We start from the raw sequence: 17,228 nt of genomic DNA, 5'->3' as shown, positions 1-17,228 counted from the left end.
GCAATAAACGCATAGTATGATAAAAGAAGTTCCAGTGTTGCTACCATTGCACGAGACAACGGGGTTGTAATACGCGGCACCCTCGTGAACTTCACGAATAGTTCGAGGCAATGAATTCTACCTCCTATTTTCCCCTTCGAGCACCTGTTTCAAAGCAAACGTTTCTCTCGCAACCTTTGATCGATCAATTACTAATAATTGCAAAAAACGTCGCGCGTGCGCCAGCTTTTGCTGCCAGGAACTATGCATTTGCGTGGTTCATTCAAGAATCAACCTTCGCCAAACGATCATGGCAAAAGTGAGTCGGGAGGTACTGGCGAACAACGTTCACTACGCGAAAGACTACAATTACAGCTTGCAAGTGAACCGTTGGTTCCTGAAGCCGATTGGGATTTGGCCCAACTTGTCAGAGACCGACAGAGCCAGCAAGATCCTCTCGAAGCTGTTGAACATTGCGTGCCACTCGCTGATGGTGTTCACATTCGCGCCATCCATGCTGTACATTCTGTTCGAGGACACCAGCATGTATGCTAGACTTCAGGCGATAGGACCGATGAGCCATTGGCTGATGGGTGAGCTAAATTACTGCAGCCTGTCGTTCAGGACCAAAGACATCGTTCGGTGCATGCGCCACGTGGAGACCGATTGGAAGACGATCGAGCGACCCAACGACCGCCAGCTGATGCTGAAGAACGCGAAGGTCGGTCGCTCGATCGCTATCGTTGTCGCTATTTGCATGAACATCGGCATCTTCTCTTACAACTTGGTCACGGGCTTCCAGAAGCCGGATTTCCGTGTCGCGAATGACAGCAACTCGATGCTCCGGCTACCTTGCCCGTTTTACTCGAACCTGATGGACGTCAGCCGAAGCCCGACCAACGAAATTGTCTACTTCCTGCAGATTCTGTCCGGCTTCATTGTCAATTCGGTAACAGTGGGCGCTTGCGGTTTGGCCGGCGTTTTCGCGATGCATGCCTGTGGTCAGCTGAATGTTGTCATGTCGCAGCTGGATAGCTTGGTGGAACCATATGGGGATCAGACGTTCGCGCAGAAGAGGCTGACGTCCATCGTGAAGCGCCATTTACGAGCGTTGAAGTATGTTCCTTCTTCGTATACGGATAAGTGATTTAGAAATGTCCTTTAGCCGAATGGAATCGCATATGAGCAGTTCGACATCGAGAGCAATATGTTGTATATAATTAACGCTGTCTTTTTTATTCTATCGTATAGCTACCCCATCTTGCTTAATATATAGGAATACAATTTGGCACTACATAATTTTCTTGAAGTTTTATCAAATGTCGCAACTGTGGTTTCATTCTGTTCAAGGCTGTTACCCTCATTTACTGAGTTTCTTGGTATTTTATGACTGAAAGTAACAATCTCGTTCTGGTATCCAATCGCAGAATATATAAATATGTAAAATGAACCGAACAACGTACAAGAAGCCTTTGTCGATGCATCATGTACGTTGTCAATTACTTTCTTAATGAAATGCGTTCAACTATTGTGCTCTGTTCTTACTTAAACAATAGCGTCACATTCATGGATGAACATTTAATTTCAGTTTTGTATGGTATATAGAAAAAATTATGCATCTAATATGTCTCGTTGAGTTATTGGGATGCACGTTGAACATCTGTATGCTTGAATACTACATTCTGACGGTACGTGCAACAAATGAAAATATAAATAGAATCATAATTTAACACGTTGAATGCCATGCTAATTTTATAAGGTTTGCCCGTCTGGCCGACACGAATTTTTTGTCATGTATGACTTATTATTATATCATCATATGTGACGCATTTATCTTACTAGGGATCTTCACACCACGTCAGTAACGATGATAATATTGAAAGATTTTAAAGCATTATTCGAATTATGTTCCTAGTAGTCTTGGCTTCGTCGGTCACCGGTGACCACAATGGCATTTAACGCGTTAACAATCAAATATATTTTAACTACTTAGGAAAAGACCATAAAACGCACGGCCACATACGTCATCATTTACGTGTCCATGATTTTTAACATCTTCATATTCTGTTACATCGGCGAGAAATTGACGGTGCAGGTAATTAAACATTGATACAATCAAGTAACAATTGGAAGCAAACGAAAATAGAACTTCCTACAGTTAGTGAAATATTATTGTAATTTTCAACATAGTGCCGACAGGTGGGAGAAAAAGCGTACATGACACAATGGTACCGTTTACCTTACAAAACTGCCGCAGGATTAATACTGCTAATCTCCAGGTCAGGAATGGTAACCAGCATCACTGCGGGAAAACTGTTGCCGATATCCATTGCAACGTTTGGTGATGTTAGTATCGTAGAACAAATGAAGAACCATAACTTGTTGTCGTTCATTCTGAAACACAATAATTATCTTAATCACATTCTATATCGTTTTCCAGGTATTCAAAACGTCATTTGTATACTTCGACATGCTTCGTAGACTTACGATGTAAAGTGTTTCATTGTCCAAACGTTAAACTATCAATATGTAGGAATGCAAAATTACAACAATTAAAAGTGAATTTCCATAACCCTAACAAAATTTATTTTCACCATATTCGGAGACATCGCTAAAGTAAAAATTGATGCTATGGAACGCTTTTCAGGGGGTATACGATTATCATAGATTTTATTACAAATTAAAAATATTATTGTTGAAGATTTATATTACTGTTCGATAGATTGATATTTCTATATAACGTAATGAACTTTAAAATATTTATATAATATGAATGAAAAATAATACAACTGAATTAGTAAACAACGAGCATGTATTTATTATAGAACACCATTTTCATACCATATTCACATGTATCATAAAAATCGGGGCAATTAAATATTATATATATTAAATATAATTATATATATATTTATTTATATATATAAATATAATTATATACATATATATTTATTTATATATATAAATATAATTATATACATATATATTTATTTATATATATTTATTTATATATATAAATATAATTAAATATTTATATCCATATTTTTACAATTTTTTTACCAAATTTATTTTTACAAAATCAATATTTTTTTAAACAATGTTCAAAAATACGGAATTTTTACGTCCAATTTCATGTGCTCTATATATGTTTTTTATTGTATTGTTTGTGCTAGTGTTTGGAACATTTATATTATGTCAAAATTAAGAAGCAGGAATACTGCTTGAAACATAGTATTATTATGTTAATTATTCATGCCTTTTATTAAGAATCTCAAAAACTTACTACTTAATGCTCATCGGAGTTCGCGATTTGAATAGCACAGGTATGCGGTAACACTTAAAAGCTCAAACATGATACACTGTTACAACAATTAAAACGTCTTCTAAGTATATTTAACATTTTTGTGAGCACGTCGATCATAGAACGAAATGTATATTCACCAATGCAACAAGATACACAGCAACCAATTAGCGAATAGACTGACCAGCTTGGAGAATTTGTGCAAGCGTGTTCAGCTTTCTACCCGAACCGCTGTGCGCGAACTTTGTAACTTTTGTCGTTCCCTCGATTTCGATGAGCTGGAAAAATAGTAACTCCATGGTGGTCAAGATGAAGGGCAATGACTACAGTGACTCGGATGCAGAATACACCAAGTTCGGCCGTCACGTGGTCATCATGTTCCTGATTTGGCTGATTTGGCTGATTTGGCCATCACTTTGATTGAGTCATCGGTCAACTTGATCTCTGCTTTCAGTAGGCATTATTAATTGATGTTATAAATCATTATCATATTGTTGCGAATTACACCATTTCTCTCGCGTCGCGGCATTTTATTTACAATAAAGAATATTTGTTAATTATTTCAGAAGTGGGATGTTGATCGTTCGACGGTCCGATCTCGACTCTTCGATTGTCCGTTGATAACACACCTCTGTGGCAACCCCTATTTTCTATTATTCTTTAAGGAGTTGTTCACAACAGGGCAGTTTCACATTACAGCGACTTGATTTGGACAAGTCGCCGTAACAATATTATTAATATTTCTGTCATAATGGCCGGATTTCACAAGTCTCGTTTTGCATCTATCCCAAGTATACAGTAAAATCTAATTTGGTTCTTCTAAGAACGCTTTTATATCTTATTCCTGAGAGTTTCAAATGAAAATTTCTCCTTTAACATATAATAAGTCCTTCTCGTGCAACAGGTAGCTTGTGAAAACTGACAATTTGGTATCACAGAACAAGAACTACAAAATTTCAATTTGCAAGCATCGTAACCAGTACGATGACTTTGATGTACTGGACGATTTTATACGCATACAATTGCCAGCAGCAATTGCTGACACAGTTTGAGACTACTAGTATGTACGGAGCTGAATCACAGAAAAAAATGTGCACGCATCGCGTGCCAACCCCTTGTACCTTCTGTCTTCTGGTATACCTAATTCATTTATCGATGCGCGCCAGTCATCATTCTCTTGCTTTCAGTCATATTTTATAAGGAAACTTCCTCTTGTCTTCACATCGTAATAGGAAGACGTGGAAAGAGAGGGTCAACGGTTTCTGCATGCAGGGGACACGTCCCGCGGTTGCGATATTGCGCGTTCCCTTCCAGCAGGATTAATGAGCGCAGGCGCAACATCATGTTCCCAAGAACTATCGGGATTCGACGCAACATTCTAGTATGAGGTGAGTGCTCAAACATAAAACAATGTCGAAACGGGAACCAATCCCTCCGAACTCTCTAACAGATGAAAACGACTACGAAGATTACGTGAACTTGAGCATCGAGTTGAACCGTTGGCTCCTGAAGCCGATAGGTGTTTGGCCGCATTTGAGCATTGTCTCGAAATCCGAGCTGTATTTCGACTGGCTGATAAACATCGTCTGCTATTTCCTGATAAGCTTCCTGATTGCACCCTACTGTGTCTGCGCGTGGCTCGAGGAGGAGGTATTCTATGAAAAACTGAAGCACTACGGCCCGTTGATATTCTGTATAATGACGTGCTTGAAATACTGCTCGCTGATGGCCCATGCAAGCGATATCCGCGAGTGCATCAAATGCATCGAATGGGACTGGAGGAATGTACAACACTCGGAAGACAGGGGGATCATGATAGTAAACGCATACTTTGGCCGACGATTAGTGACTATCTGCTCGTTCTTCATGTTCAGCGGTTTCATTTTCTATAACATCGCAGTGCCCCTCAAAATCGGGAAAATCCCGATGGAGGATGGAAATGGAAGTTTCTTGCCTCTAGCGATGCCATTTCCCAGCCTGATAGTCGATACACGTCGTAGCCCTGTCAACGAGATCTTCTTCACGCTCCAATTTATTGGAGCACTGTTAATCCATGCTGTTGGAGCAGCGGCGTGCAGCCTAGCGGCTGCTTTCGCGGTGCATGCGTGTGGCCAATTGCAGGTCCTCATGTGTTGGATGGGGTACTTGGTAGACGGCCGGTTTGATATGAGCAAGACCACGAATGGAAGGCTCGCGAGGATCATCGACCAACATATTCGAGTACAGACGTATGTGAATATTTGCGATTAGGAATCATAGCAAAGGGTAGTTACAATCAGAGATCATTGTTGTGTCTGTTGTCTATTATAGCTGCTATGCATCGCGAATCAAATCGCTGAAAAGCAAAAAAATAAACGACTGAATGTGGTGACTAGAAAGTTAAAAATAATTTTTCACATACACTAGACAATATGATCTAATACAATTTGTTCGCTCGTGATTCGTGTTTTCATCATCATTGTGACAATGTGTGTGCGATCTCATGCATTTTTTGAAGTAGTGATTGCTGACAACTAATCACCATAACAGCACTGATTCCTTCTGCAATTAAAATCTAACGATTTCGAACATTGAATACGTAGAGCATACGATTTCGAAGTTATTTTGAAAAGCATGATTCACCTGATAATCTCAATTTTTAATAGTCAAATATAATACTGAAATATCTAGCATACAGGAGACCATAGACGTTTCTTATACTCCGATTTTCTTTCTATACTCCGATAAACTTTTTTCATGTAATTCTTGTACTCACTGTTACAGATTCTTGAACTTGATGGAAAAAGCACTGACTCAGATCTCGCTTGTGGAATGCTTTGGGTGTACAGTGGTTATATGCCTTTGTGGCTATTACGTTATAATGGTATGAAAACACTTCTTCAGCTTTTGATTTTCGTATAGAATCAATTCGTTTATTCAATTTTTCTTTAGATTTTTAGCATTTTTGAAACCAATGATAGACACGATATACAATTCTATACATATAGAACACTTTTGTACATATTGTTGATTTTGGAAATCACGAAAACTCCAATCGTATCATTTTGTCGTGGACTATATATTTAATATGTTACAGGAAAGCAGAGCGAAAGACATGACCGCTGTTGTAACATACGCTGTAATACTGTTGTCTCTTGTTTTTAATATTTTCATATTTTGTTACATAGGCGAGTTGGTCGCTGAAGAAGTAAGATTTCACACGTATTTTTTAATTTATGATTGTTGTTGTTTCACAAGTTGTTTCACAGACAGTCCGCTAAAAAGTAATCTAGAAAATTATACAGAAAATGGATCACCCCGCTGATTTCTAACGAAGACCTAATCGAAAACTAAAGTCAGCTTGAAAACACAACGAAAATTCTACAATTTTTTTTGCAAGTTCCTCATAATCTATGACCGAGTGGTGATAACATATGTAGCGAGAAGTTGTGAAGAATTACGACAATGTATTTCAAGGACATGAAAATCAGTCATGTGTCCTCCTTTTTGTATAATTAACATTATCTACGCTACTCCGATGCTAGATTATATAGGACAATATGATACAATACAAACAGAATTAAAAGTAATGAACACGTTACATCAGTGCAGAAAAGTTGGCGAGACGTCTTACATGATGATCGATTGGTATCGATTACCGAAGAAGTCGAAACTCAGCGTGGTTCTGATAATGATGATGTCCAACTCATCCATGAAGCTTACAGCTGGAAGTATCATTCAATTAACACTGCCCAGCTTCGCTACCGTGAGTATACCAGAAAATCTCATTTATGTAAATGTTGGAACTAACATAAACCTGTTCGATCAACAGGTTATGAAAACATCCGTAGCCTTCTTGAATATGTTGCGAACGTTAACTGAATAAGTGAGGTGACGGACATAGAGCATCTTTGACTTCATAGTACCTTTGTACTACCCTTTGTACTATAGTATATCATTGCTATTCTGTTAACAATTGTACAGAAATGATATTTCGAATATTTACAGAAGTTATTCAGTGGGTAAAGAATGAAGTGTTCTTTAATATTTCGATAATTTTCGACAATATCTTAGTCGTTTTCCAGACTAATGATGTCGAAGAAAAATGTTTTCTGATAACATCAGTGGTAAAAATACGTTTATATCCTTCTCTATTTTAATCGTTTCATTACAGTCCACTTTGATATCTTCATTTGATCATTGACAGTAAGAGTCAGGCTAGATAAGTTGAAAATGAAATATAATTTTCATCTTGTTTCATTTCAGTTTGAGTGTTAATCAATTTTGTGTTCGTCTACTCAAACGCTTCACTTTTTTAATTTCTTATGTGACGAGATTTCGGTCTGGGCAGTTCTAAAATTTGGCTACCAATGTATACTTATCGTTTCACTAGTAATATTGAGCTAGTTAGTATTAATCTATAGGGAAATGACTGAAATTGAGAAGAAAGACTAAAATTACCCTTTTAATATAAGTAAATGTATATAAATATGTGTAAATGAATAATTCTTCTAAGCAATTTGGATTTCCATTTCATATATAGCTTTTAACTGGATTTTAATAAAAAAAATTGTAAGGTTGTTAACAGCGATCAGTTCTCATATCCAACATGATTATGAAACTGATAATGAGAACTGATCGGCTGCGGGCGAAAAGGCGGAAATGAGTCACTGTTTGAAGCACGTGGGAAGTAGTCGTAAACTTGAGCTTTTATATTGTTTTGGCAAGTATTAATTCTTTAATCTAATATTTTCGATCCAGTTTTACAAAATATACTAAACCTTCAATAAAGGGATTGTAAAAAATAGACATGGATTGAAATCAATAGTAATAATTTATCCTGGCTGAGCTTATTATAGTTGACACAAAATTAGTTAAAAATTGAAAAATACCACTTATTTCGTAATAAAAATATCACCGCCGTTACAATCTCAAGATTACCAAGCATTATTTCCTGTCAATGAAATGCTGCAATAAACGCATAGTATGATATAAAAAGTACTAGTGTTGCGTCCATTGTAGTCACCGTAGTCTACCGTAAGGTAAAGTTATTGGATACTTCTAATTATTGGGATACAACACTTGAAAATATACGTGCGACACTTGAAAATATAAATAGAATTATAATTTAACAAACAATTGAGGGGTCACAACTTGACGGTGTTTCACATTAAATACTTTTACCTTAAGCCAAAGTTAAAAAGCAGGAACATTTATTATATTACATTATTCCTGACTTCTATTTCAAATCTCTACAACTCACTTTGCGTCAATGCACATCAGAGTTCGCGTTTCGATCGCGAATGGCACAAGTATGAGGTAACGCAACCCAGAATACAGTTGTATACCACTTGAAAGCTTGAACATGATACACTGTTAGAACAATTGAAACGTCTCTCAGGTAAGTTTAACTTTTTTTGGACAATGCACTCGATCGTAGGATGAAATGCGCAATCGCAATAAGCTACGCTATGCACAGTAATCGATCAGCGAATAGGCTGGCCGCCTCGGCAAATTTGCGCAAGCGTTTTCAGCTTTTTATCCGAACCGCCGCGCGCAAACTGTGTAACTTTAGTCGCTCCCTCGACTTCGATGAGCGAGAACAATGGTCAGCAACTCCACGGTGGTCGAGACGAAGGACAATAGTCAGAGTGACTATAGTCTGCAGTTGTGTCGGTGGAACTTGACGCCAATAGGCGTTTGGCCACCGTCGTCCTCCACATCTAAGCTGAACAGGGTATTCTCCACTGTCATGATCGTTATCTCTTACAGTTCGATATTGTTCGCGGTAATCCCCAGTTTCCTGCACATCATGCTCTCGGACGATAACGTTCAACAGAAACTGAGAGTAGTCGGACCAGCGCTTCATTGGTTCATCGGTTTTTTCAATCTGTCGGTGCTGTTGATGCGCAGCAAACAAATAAAACGGTGCATCGACCACGTGGAGGCTGATTGGGAGACCATAACGCGGTTACAGGACCAAGAAGTAATGCAGAGATACGCCAAATTCGGCCGTTACGTGGCCATGACTTTCATGATTTGGCTGCATGGCAGCGTACTCTCCTCTTGCATTGCTACCGCGATGACCGTACAGGTCATACAAATTGGCAACGAAACCAGAATCATCCATCCGTTGCCCTGTACGTTTTATAAGAAGCTGTTGGACGTCAGTGTTAGCCCCACGAACGAAATCGTCCTCGCTACGCAGTTTTTCTCAGGTGTGATAGTTAATTCTGTTACCGTGGGGGCACACAGCCTCGCTGCCATCCTTGTGGCTCATGCGTGTGGCCAGTTAAATATTCTGATGGCTTGGATCACAGAATTTGTGAACAATTTCGAACGCGAACGGAAAGGCGTGTACTTTACAGAAATTGGGATAATCGTGGAACATCACCTGCGTGTTTTAAGGTATAATATTTCTTTCGATCATTCCTTTACTTTATTTACGTGTGTGCTGTATGATCGTCAATCGTTGAGCACAACTTATTCATTTCACGAGAATTGTATATTACGTGATTGCACATGAAAAGACCGATGTTTTGACAGATGTATCTTCATTTTCCAAAATTTACTATGGGATGATGCGGCAGAACAATAGTTATATGTTTTTAATTTTTGCAAATTTATTCCAGTATAAATATTTGGATCTATCTCCTAATCGAACATTGTAAAACTTGATCTCTGTTTTCAATAAGAATTATTAATTGAAATTATAAATTATAAGCTTATTATTCATTTTTCTGTCACAATGACATGATCGATGAATGTCTAATTACGTATATACTTTTTATTGAACGTACCATTTGGATCGTTTCAGTTCATATTTAGTTTAAATTCCTCCTGTAGATATAACTAACGAAATATCCGACTTTCGTGCATATTACTTGCAGTTTGATATCGCGTATTGAAGACGTGATGCATCGAATATGTTTCATGGGACTTTTTGAGTGTACGCTGGACATATGCTTGCTTGGCTATTACATTCTTACGGTACGCTAACGACGTTAGGATTATATCTTACATGCACACTATACCTACATCAAACGGATAATCATAATTCTATTTTTTACTCCGTGTGTAGCGATAAAACTGTCTGCAATTTTTATAATTCGAAATAGAAAATTGTCCTCCTTCTGAGCAAAATTGAAACTCAAATTATCTTATCCATGTATCAAGGGATCCCTAGAAGCAAGTGAGAAACAGAAACAATAATTAAGAGAATGTTAAAATTTATGTAGTTCTAGCCAAAAGTTTGCATTTATTTCGACTTCAATAAGATTTAAGGCATTATTACTATTTATTTAATGTCCTCGTTAATTCTAATTTAGAATAACTTCCAGCATAAATCTTTAGAAAAAAGTTACTCCTAGAAAAACTACACACTCGTCTAGCATTTCTGTAATTGCTCTGATTCTATATTGCTCTAGCTACCTCAATTATTATATGTTCTTGTAGGAATGGGCCGAACACAATATTCCAAATTTGTCCGGATATTTCGGTATTCTCATAGCTATTACATTCGATGTTTTTATCGTGTGTTATATCGGTGAAATGTTGACAGAACAGGTAAGAGTGATGCGTTTCCACGGAACAAATCCGTTCGTTTCTAGGATTAAGGCTTACCAAATGAATCGTTATCAGAGCATGAAAATTGGCGACGTGGTTTATATGACGAATTGGTACTATCTACCTGGCAAAGCAATCCTCGATCTGACATTAATTATCAGAAGATCGAGCATAATAATTAGAATGACTGCGGGCAAGTTGATTCGCATGTCTATTTACACATTTGCCGATGTAAGTACGCTTGTCGTTCACAGGCACGACAATTTCTTAGTTTATAGAATCTATGCATGTCGTTTCAGGTGGTAAAAACAGCTTTCGCTTACTTGAATTTTCTACGCCAAACAACGTGATATGACCCGCATTCGAACAATATTTATTCAAACAATTTATACATTACACTGTACTCTTACTGCAAGGTAATACTCTTGAAGTATTCCTCCCTTGTAATCATGCTTCTTAATATTGCGTAACGCGTTTTCAGAGAACAACGTACAATTGACAATTTGGGAAGAGAAGATATGATTATTTGAGTCTTGCAGCTTCGTTTGATAGTTGTTAACAATCGGTAAAACGAGCCGCAAGGCTCGAATAATCATATCTCCTCTTCCAAAATTGTCCTTTTTTTGTGTACAATCTGAGCGTCAATTAGAGAGAATTTACTCTATATTGGTAGATAATTGAAAGATAACATTATTTGAGAATTATCGAAGCGTGATTTCAGGTCGGGGTACTTACTTTTTTAATACTACTTTTTCACGGTATCCATAAATGTTATACGTTTCTAATAAAGCGCAGGTAATCCTATTAAGTGGTTTGTCATTTCATATATTCGACAAAAATTTGTACATTTATGAGTAGGTAAGAAGAATAACACATTATACACCGGTCCCGTGATAATGAATTATTTTCAGTCTATCGTATGACCTGCATACAGACTTTCAACGGCTGATACTTAGTCGGCTTGAAATGTGTTAAAAAACTTTTATTAGAAAACTGCAGATTTCTTACATTTATGATAGAAATGAGTTAGCGAAATTGTGAATATACTAGAAAGAGCAAAATTAAAGAAATGCATTCCTATTTAGCTTTGTTTCTCACAATTAATGCAGTAAAATAATCTGCATAAAAATTCGTAATCTAATTATTACCTATTATCATTTTGAAAAGATAAACATATAACGAAGGAACAACTGTTTTATAATTTCACAGAAAAAGTAGTAAAAATTTCTGTAGAACTACTACGCCATTATTATTTCTGTAGAACTACTCCCTACTTTACGTCAAGAATTTGCTCTATTAATCTAACAGGTTTCAAAATATACTTACGTTTTATTCCTCAGATAAAATGCAATCCTTTGTGAACACTTGTATCGAAAATTTACTCCCCACAAAAAAAAAACAGAGACTACAAGACCAGGCAACGTCTGCACAGGAGAACGCACTAGCCAATAAAGTGTTCAGCTTCGTATCTGACAAACTTGCGCTGTTCGCTGCAACAAGTTGTACTGACCAGTCGAATCGATCAGCGAACGGTTGCAAAATGTACATGAAATCTGCGCAAGCGTTGAGCAATCGAGTTCATCGACTGGTCCCGTCGAAATACGCGTGTCAGTAGCTTGCTGGGCTCCGATGAGTGACCGTCATGGTTAACCAATCAACGACGATCATCGGGGTGGACGTCGAGAGTCCAAGCGATTACAGTCTTCAATGGAACCGGTGGTACTTGAAGCCGATTGGAGCCTGGCCGACTACAGTTTCAACATCCAAGCTAGAACGTGTCGTCTCGGTGTTGTTGATCATCGGCTGTTACAGCTCTATTCTGTTCACCGTGATCCCTTGGATACTGCAGATTTGCCTCGAAGAGACGAACCTCTACAAGAAACTGAGGGCGATTGGTCCGCTCTTGCATTGGATCATGGGCGGTATTAAGTTCACCACGTTGTTGGCCAGCAGCAACGAGATACGGCACTGCGTGGAGCATCTTCAGGTCGATTGGCAAATCGTGTCCGGCGTACAGCGCCGACAGGTGATGCTGAGGTACGCCAAGGTCGGCCGTTACGTCTCGATCTTTTGCGGCGCGTTCATGCAAGGTGGCATTCTCTCTTATTGCCTGATGACCGGCATGTCCACAAAGCTTGTGGAAATCGGCAACGAGACCAAAATCGTCCACGTGCTGCCCTTCGCGTTCTACCAGAAGCTGATCAACACCGACCAGAGCCCTGCCAACGAAATTGTTCTCGTCTCGCAACTTCTTTCTGGATTTATTGTTAACTCGTCTGCTGTAGGAGCTTTCAGTCTTGCGGCAGTATTCGCGGCACATGCCTGCGGCCAGTTGAACATCCTGATGACGCGGATCACGGAAATGGTGAAAGAAGCCAGAGAACGAGACACGAAAATCTTCTTTAAGGAGATTGGACTCGTCGTGCAGAATCATCTAAGGATTCTAAAGTAACGTTGAACTTGTTCCAATGATTGAATTCGGATGTTCGTTGCCATTGATGCGTGTACTGTTCTTTTGGTTTATTGAATTCTTCCAATTAGGCAGATTTTTTGAAAATATTCCTATTTGATGTACGTTAGAAGTTATGGTAAAAATAAGAAAACTGAAATATATGATAATGATAACGATAAAAATCAAGCCTGTAACCGCCTGTAAAGAGATTGAACAAAATCGCAATGAAATCACAATGACTGAAATCAACAATAAATTTAATAATTCGTCAGTGGCAGCGAATACATTAATTCGAAAATTGTGCATTTAACTCCATTCATTTCAGCTTCATATCACATATCGAAGATGTGATAAGTCCAATATGTTTCTCGGAACTGTTCCACAACAGCCTGAGCACTTGCTTGATCGGCTATTACATCCTTACGGTATGACAACAGCTTTAAGCAAAAGTGAAATCCATGATGTTTAACATTTTTGATGCGTAGTATTTATTAATCTTCCGTTATCATAAGTCAGGTATAATCCGTGAACACCCTTTTTATGTTCTAGTCACAAATCTTAATATACACTTACCGACAAAAATTAAGGAACATGTTAAATGATGTATATTCTCGGTTATAGTAAACTTTTTTAAGATAGGGTAAAAATTTGTATTGTGCCAACGAAAATATTAATTTTACTTTCGTATAATATATTAATTTTTTATTTTTATTTTATATTATTAATTTATTTTTCATTTTTGTGTTTATTTTCATTATTCTTTTTATTTGCCGTATGCACTAAATAAAACATTACAATATGGACAATATAACATGAACTTCACTGTAATGTGTATTATTAATTTGCTAAGCTGTATATTAATTATGATAACGGTATGTCAAGTTTCGTAACTTTTGTCGGTGAGTGTATGTCACAACTTATGCCCGACTAAAAATTCTGTGAAAGCACTATTATCGCTTACATTATTATCGGCTAGAATCAGCTAAAATCGAAATAATCGTCTACATTTTCCGCGCAAATGAAATTTAATGATCTAATAATAAAGTCGATTATATAAGAACTTTTCTTTGAAAATTCTTTCTTCTGAGGATTTACACGATTTGTGTATCATCTGTTCAACTATCCAATAATTGAGATTGCGTTAGCAATAGGTTGTCTCCGCTTAGAAAGAATTTTCCGACTTCTTAAAACAAATACTCAAACGATGTGTTCTTTCCAGGTATCGCTTTAGCAAGCAATGAAATTTTAATCAAATTCTTTAGAGGTATCTTCATGAGAATATTCGTAGCAGAAACTAAATATAATTAGGCTGATATTAGAATTTAGTTGGAAAAATGTAGCTTCATTTGCAGTAGCGCTATAGAATTCTGGTTTTTGTTCGCCATATTTGACATCGTACTTTGATGCCCAACCATTTGACAATATGAAAGTATTGCTCTTTTAGGAGTGGGACGAACACGATTACCAAAACCTGATCACCTATTTCATGATTATGTTCTCTATGACTTTCAACATATTTTTACTCTGTTACATTGGTGAAGTACTGACAGATCAGGTAACGGAGACAAGTAGATGCAAGTGTTTAAAACTGGGATCGAGATTCACCGACCGCATTCTCAACAGTGTAATAAAGTCGGTAAAGTGGTGTACATGACAGAATGGTATTTTTTACCTTATAAATGCATTCTTGACTTGAGAATGATCATAGCGAGGTCGAGCGTGGTGATGAAAATCACGGCTAGCAAGATGGTCCACATGTCCATTTGTACTTTTAGTCAAGTAAGTACTTTTGGATGCTTATGCAGTTCTGGAATATAATAAGAAAATTGAACATTTGTAAGCACACAGCAGAAACTTTGTCATTTTAGGTATTGAAATCTTCCTTTGCGTATTTGAATCTGTTGCGAGAGACCACATGATGTGTGCTCTCGAGTTAATACGTAGAAGAATATGGTACAAACTTCCGGTGTATATTTATGTAGAATTCATTATAGAACGGCTATTAACAGAATTCTTTACTAAATGCTACATGTGAAAAGTATTAGAATTAGACTGTCGATTTTATGCATCGATGACAAGGATCATTAGGTAACGAAACAGTGGAAGCATTGGAAGAATTGACGGACACTGTTATATAACTCTCAAGTTACTAAAATCGTTAAGAGACGTGTTTGGATGCAACGTATTTTATGCATTTTATGGCACCGAACAATACATTTTTATCAAATTTCCGTTTATTTCAATTGATACAAACAATTATGGTTTTGCATAAAGATCTGCAGTCTAATTATAATACGATGAGTAGGGGAGAACTACCATAAATGGGACATTTTTGTTTAGATCGAGAGAACAAAAAATATAAACGATCTATCTAATTCTAGTTTGAAACATTCGAAAGATCAGTTCTTTTACTATAAGAGTGCATAGTGCCAATGAGTTTCACCTACGTTTACTTGCTTTATTTTTAATTTTTTTAGTAAGTGCATTTTGTTCGATTCATGAATTGGTTGTATTGAATGAGACAGACATATTCATGAATGGAACAGTGTAACAAAATAATGTAATCTTGGTATTAATCTTATAAGTACTGTTTTCTCATTGATTATGAGTACATATAATAGTATGCAATGATCTTAAATTACATAAATCTTTCTTTGCATCTTTGGTTAATATCACATTTTAATATTGTATGACAAGAAATAATCTTTTCAATTAAAGAAAGTGAAAAGAAAAATATTTTAAACATGTGTGATCTTAACAGATATTCTAAAAATAAATGGTATAATAAGCAAAAGAAGTCTCTGACATGCTAGGTTTGCATGTTTCATTTACTCATTTACTCATTTACTCATTTTTTTGTGATATTTAATATTTCTGTGCATTCTTCAACAAAGTTTGTTTTTTATTTTCCTACTTCTTAACTAAATTATTTTTAAAAACATTTCTAATATGTTTTAAATTTGTCCCATCTCTGCGTCCCATTCATAAATTTGGTAACAACATTAAAACTTTAACTTGTTTAACTACTACGGTAAAAACTATATGTGAACATCCTTGAAGAAATATCTGATCGAATGCAATAAATAAAACCTCAATCAACAGTAACAGTACCTCACACAACGTTGCGAGAAGAAAGGAAAGATATTACTTTTAAGCACGAAAAAAATGAATTGTTCGCCATAATTATGCATTAACTGGTAGTCGCTTCAGATTACGTGTGATTAGATATACAAAACAAGTATAATTTTATTATAAAAAGATTAATAGTTTTTGAGATAATGGTAATGTCTCATTCAATATGTGTTCCATTCATGGTAATTCTCCCCTGCAAAGTTTTTTTTTCTGTCCTTGCACGTGTAATATATGTTCGTGTACTACGTCCGATTTTTATATGTCTGCCGATTTCGACATTCATTGCTTCAGAATGGTGTGTTATCCGCAATATTATTTTGTCTGTTTGGAAGATTAATCTGGCAACTGCTAATTCATACGATATCGTCACAGTTATATTTTAAAAGTTTTAGATATTTGCTTTTTCTCATCATCATTAAATCTAGCTTCAGTCATTCTCAGACATCGATGGTATCGCGAACAATCAGATCTCAATGAAAACATATATACTTTTGTAACCGTATCTTTTTTTAAATGCAAGGCAATCGCTGCATCGTCCCTCTAATTCTTTCATTATCGTCGTAGCAACTACATCAGCACAGGCCGCGTGCTGAACATTTACTAAACATTTACTCCAGAAAACTAAAAACATTCAGACCTTTTCTCCATTGAACTTAGGCAATAGGGAACATACTCACTCATTGTCCGCGTGCAAGGAGTTGTGCACAAGTTTCCTCTCGCTCTGCACATTCGTTCTTCAAGTCCCCCACAAAAGCCGTCGCCTTCGACAATAACTCGACGCAACGGTCGCGCCGAGAATGCGTGTTAGACAGTGAACCA

At 36.9% G+C, this 17,228-nt stretch overlaps 4 protein-coding genes and 1 long non-coding RNA gene across 6 annotated transcripts; 4 read left to right on the top strand and 1 right to left on the bottom strand.

The window, feature by feature from the left end:
• The first annotated feature begins 279 nt into the window (after positions 1 to 279).
• Positions 280 to 2,685, top strand: Or26 (odorant receptor 26). 2 transcript variants are annotated; one of them, XM_076519962.1, is made up of 6 exons: positions 280 to 700; positions 782 to 1,095; positions 1,568 to 1,667; positions 1,973 to 2,074; positions 2,170 to 2,325; positions 2,420 to 2,685. In XM_076519962.1, exons 1-6 carry the CDS (start codon positions 290 to 292, stop codon positions 2,471 to 2,473), a joined length of 1,137 nt encoding a protein of 378 aa, XP_076376077.1. In that variant the 5' UTR covers positions 280 to 289; the 3' UTR covers positions 2,474 to 2,685. The 2 variants fall into 2 exon arrangements, with proteins under 2 accessions (XP_076376077.1, XP_076376076.1); XM_076519961.1 differs by having other exon boundaries at positions 280 to 1,095.
• Positions 2,068 to 17,226, bottom strand: LOC143259112 (uncharacterized). Its single transcript, XR_013032921.1, has 3 exons — positions 17,087 to 17,226; positions 14,950 to 15,084; positions 2,068 to 2,373 (listed from the first exon to the last, which is right to left on the bottom strand). It is a non-coding gene; the product is annotated as an uncharacterized LOC143259112 (long non-coding RNA).
• On the top strand, positions 2,970 to 7,289 carry LOC143259091 (uncharacterized). The gene is made up of 5 exons (XM_076519942.1): positions 2,970 to 5,508; positions 6,044 to 6,143; positions 6,357 to 6,467; positions 6,867 to 7,025; positions 7,092 to 7,289. Exons 1-5 carry the CDS (start codon positions 4,691 to 4,693, stop codon positions 7,143 to 7,145), a joined length of 1,242 nt encoding a protein of 413 aa, XP_076376057.1. The 5' UTR covers positions 2,970 to 4,690; the 3' UTR covers positions 7,146 to 7,289.
• LOC143259102 (odorant receptor Or2-like) lies at positions 7,439 to 11,629 on the top strand. The gene is made up of 5 exons (XM_076519960.1): positions 7,439 to 9,667; positions 10,150 to 10,249; positions 10,715 to 10,825; positions 10,901 to 11,056; positions 11,125 to 11,629. The coding sequence occupies exons 1-5, from the start codon at positions 8,865 to 8,867 to the stop codon at positions 11,173 to 11,175; spliced, it is 1,221 nt and encodes a 406-aa protein (XP_076376075.1). The 5' UTR covers positions 7,439 to 8,864; the 3' UTR covers positions 11,176 to 11,629.
• On the top strand, positions 11,770 to 15,869 carry LOC143259101 (odorant receptor 82a-like). Its single transcript, XM_076519959.1, has 5 exons — positions 11,770 to 13,273; positions 13,603 to 13,702; positions 14,722 to 14,832; positions 14,901 to 15,056; positions 15,146 to 15,869. Exons 1-5 carry the CDS (start codon positions 12,468 to 12,470, stop codon positions 15,194 to 15,196), a joined length of 1,224 nt encoding a protein of 407 aa, XP_076376074.1. The 5' UTR covers positions 11,770 to 12,467; the 3' UTR covers positions 15,197 to 15,869.
• Positions 17,227 to 17,228: the final 2 nt, after the last annotated feature.

Source organism: Megalopta genalis, chromosome 3 (assembly GCF_051020955.1).
Source record: "Megalopta genalis isolate 19385.01 chromosome 3, iyMegGena1_principal, whole genome shotgun sequence".
NCBI classification, from domain to species: Eukaryota; Metazoa; Arthropoda; class Insecta; order Hymenoptera; family Halictidae; genus Megalopta; species Megalopta genalis.
This window is presented reverse-complemented; position numbering and strand designations above follow the sequence as displayed.

What these genes read in the sequence shown, in the direction of transcription:
- Or26 (XM_076519961.1), top strand. Translation starts at nt 290, where the DNA reads ATGGCAAAAGTGAGTCGGGAGGTACTGGCGAACAACGTTCACTACGCG. An exon ending in GCGAGAAATTGACGGTGCAG is followed by an intron (nt 2,075 to 2,169) that starts GTAATTAAACAT and finishes TTTTCAACATAG; the next exon opens with TGCCGACAGGTGGGAGAAAA. An exon ending in CCATTGCAACGTTTGGTGAT is followed by an intron (nt 2,326 to 2,419) that starts GTTAGTATCGTA and finishes ATCGTTTTCCAG; the next exon opens with GTATTCAAAACGTCATTTGT.
- LOC143259091 (XM_076519942.1), top strand. Translation starts at nt 4,691, where the DNA reads ATGTCGAAACGGGAACCAATCCCTCCGAACTCTCTAACAGATGAAAAC. An exon ending in GCGAGTTGGTCGCTGAAGAA is followed by an intron (nt 6,468 to 6,866) that starts GTAAGATTTCAC and finishes ACGTTACATCAG; the next exon opens with TGCAGAAAAGTTGGCGAGAC. An exon ending in CACTGCCCAGCTTCGCTACC is followed by an intron (nt 7,026 to 7,091) that starts GTGAGTATACCA and finishes TTCGATCAACAG; the next exon opens with GTTATGAAAACATCCGTAGC.
- LOC143259102 (XM_076519960.1), top strand. Translation starts at nt 8,865, where the DNA reads ATGGTCAGCAACTCCACGGTGGTCGAGACGAAGGACAATAGTCAGAGT. An exon ending in CATCACCTGCGTGTTTTAAG is followed by an intron (nt 9,668 to 10,149) that starts GTATAATATTTC and finishes TATTACTTGCAG; the next exon opens with TTTGATATCGCGTATTGAAG. An exon ending in CTATTTACACATTTGCCGAT is followed by an intron (nt 11,057 to 11,124) that starts GTAAGTACGCTT and finishes ATGTCGTTTCAG; the next exon opens with GTGGTAAAAACAGCTTTCGC.
- LOC143259101 (XM_076519959.1), top strand. Translation starts at nt 12,468, where the DNA reads ATGGTTAACCAATCAACGACGATCATCGGGGTGGACGTCGAGAGTCCA. An exon ending in TCGGCTATTACATCCTTACG is followed by an intron (nt 13,703 to 14,721) that starts GTATGACAACAG and finishes TTGCTCTTTTAG; the next exon opens with GAGTGGGACGAACACGATTA. An exon ending in CCATTTGTACTTTTAGTCAA is followed by an intron (nt 15,057 to 15,145) that starts GTAAGTACTTTT and finishes TTGTCATTTTAG; the next exon opens with GTATTGAAATCTTCCTTTGC.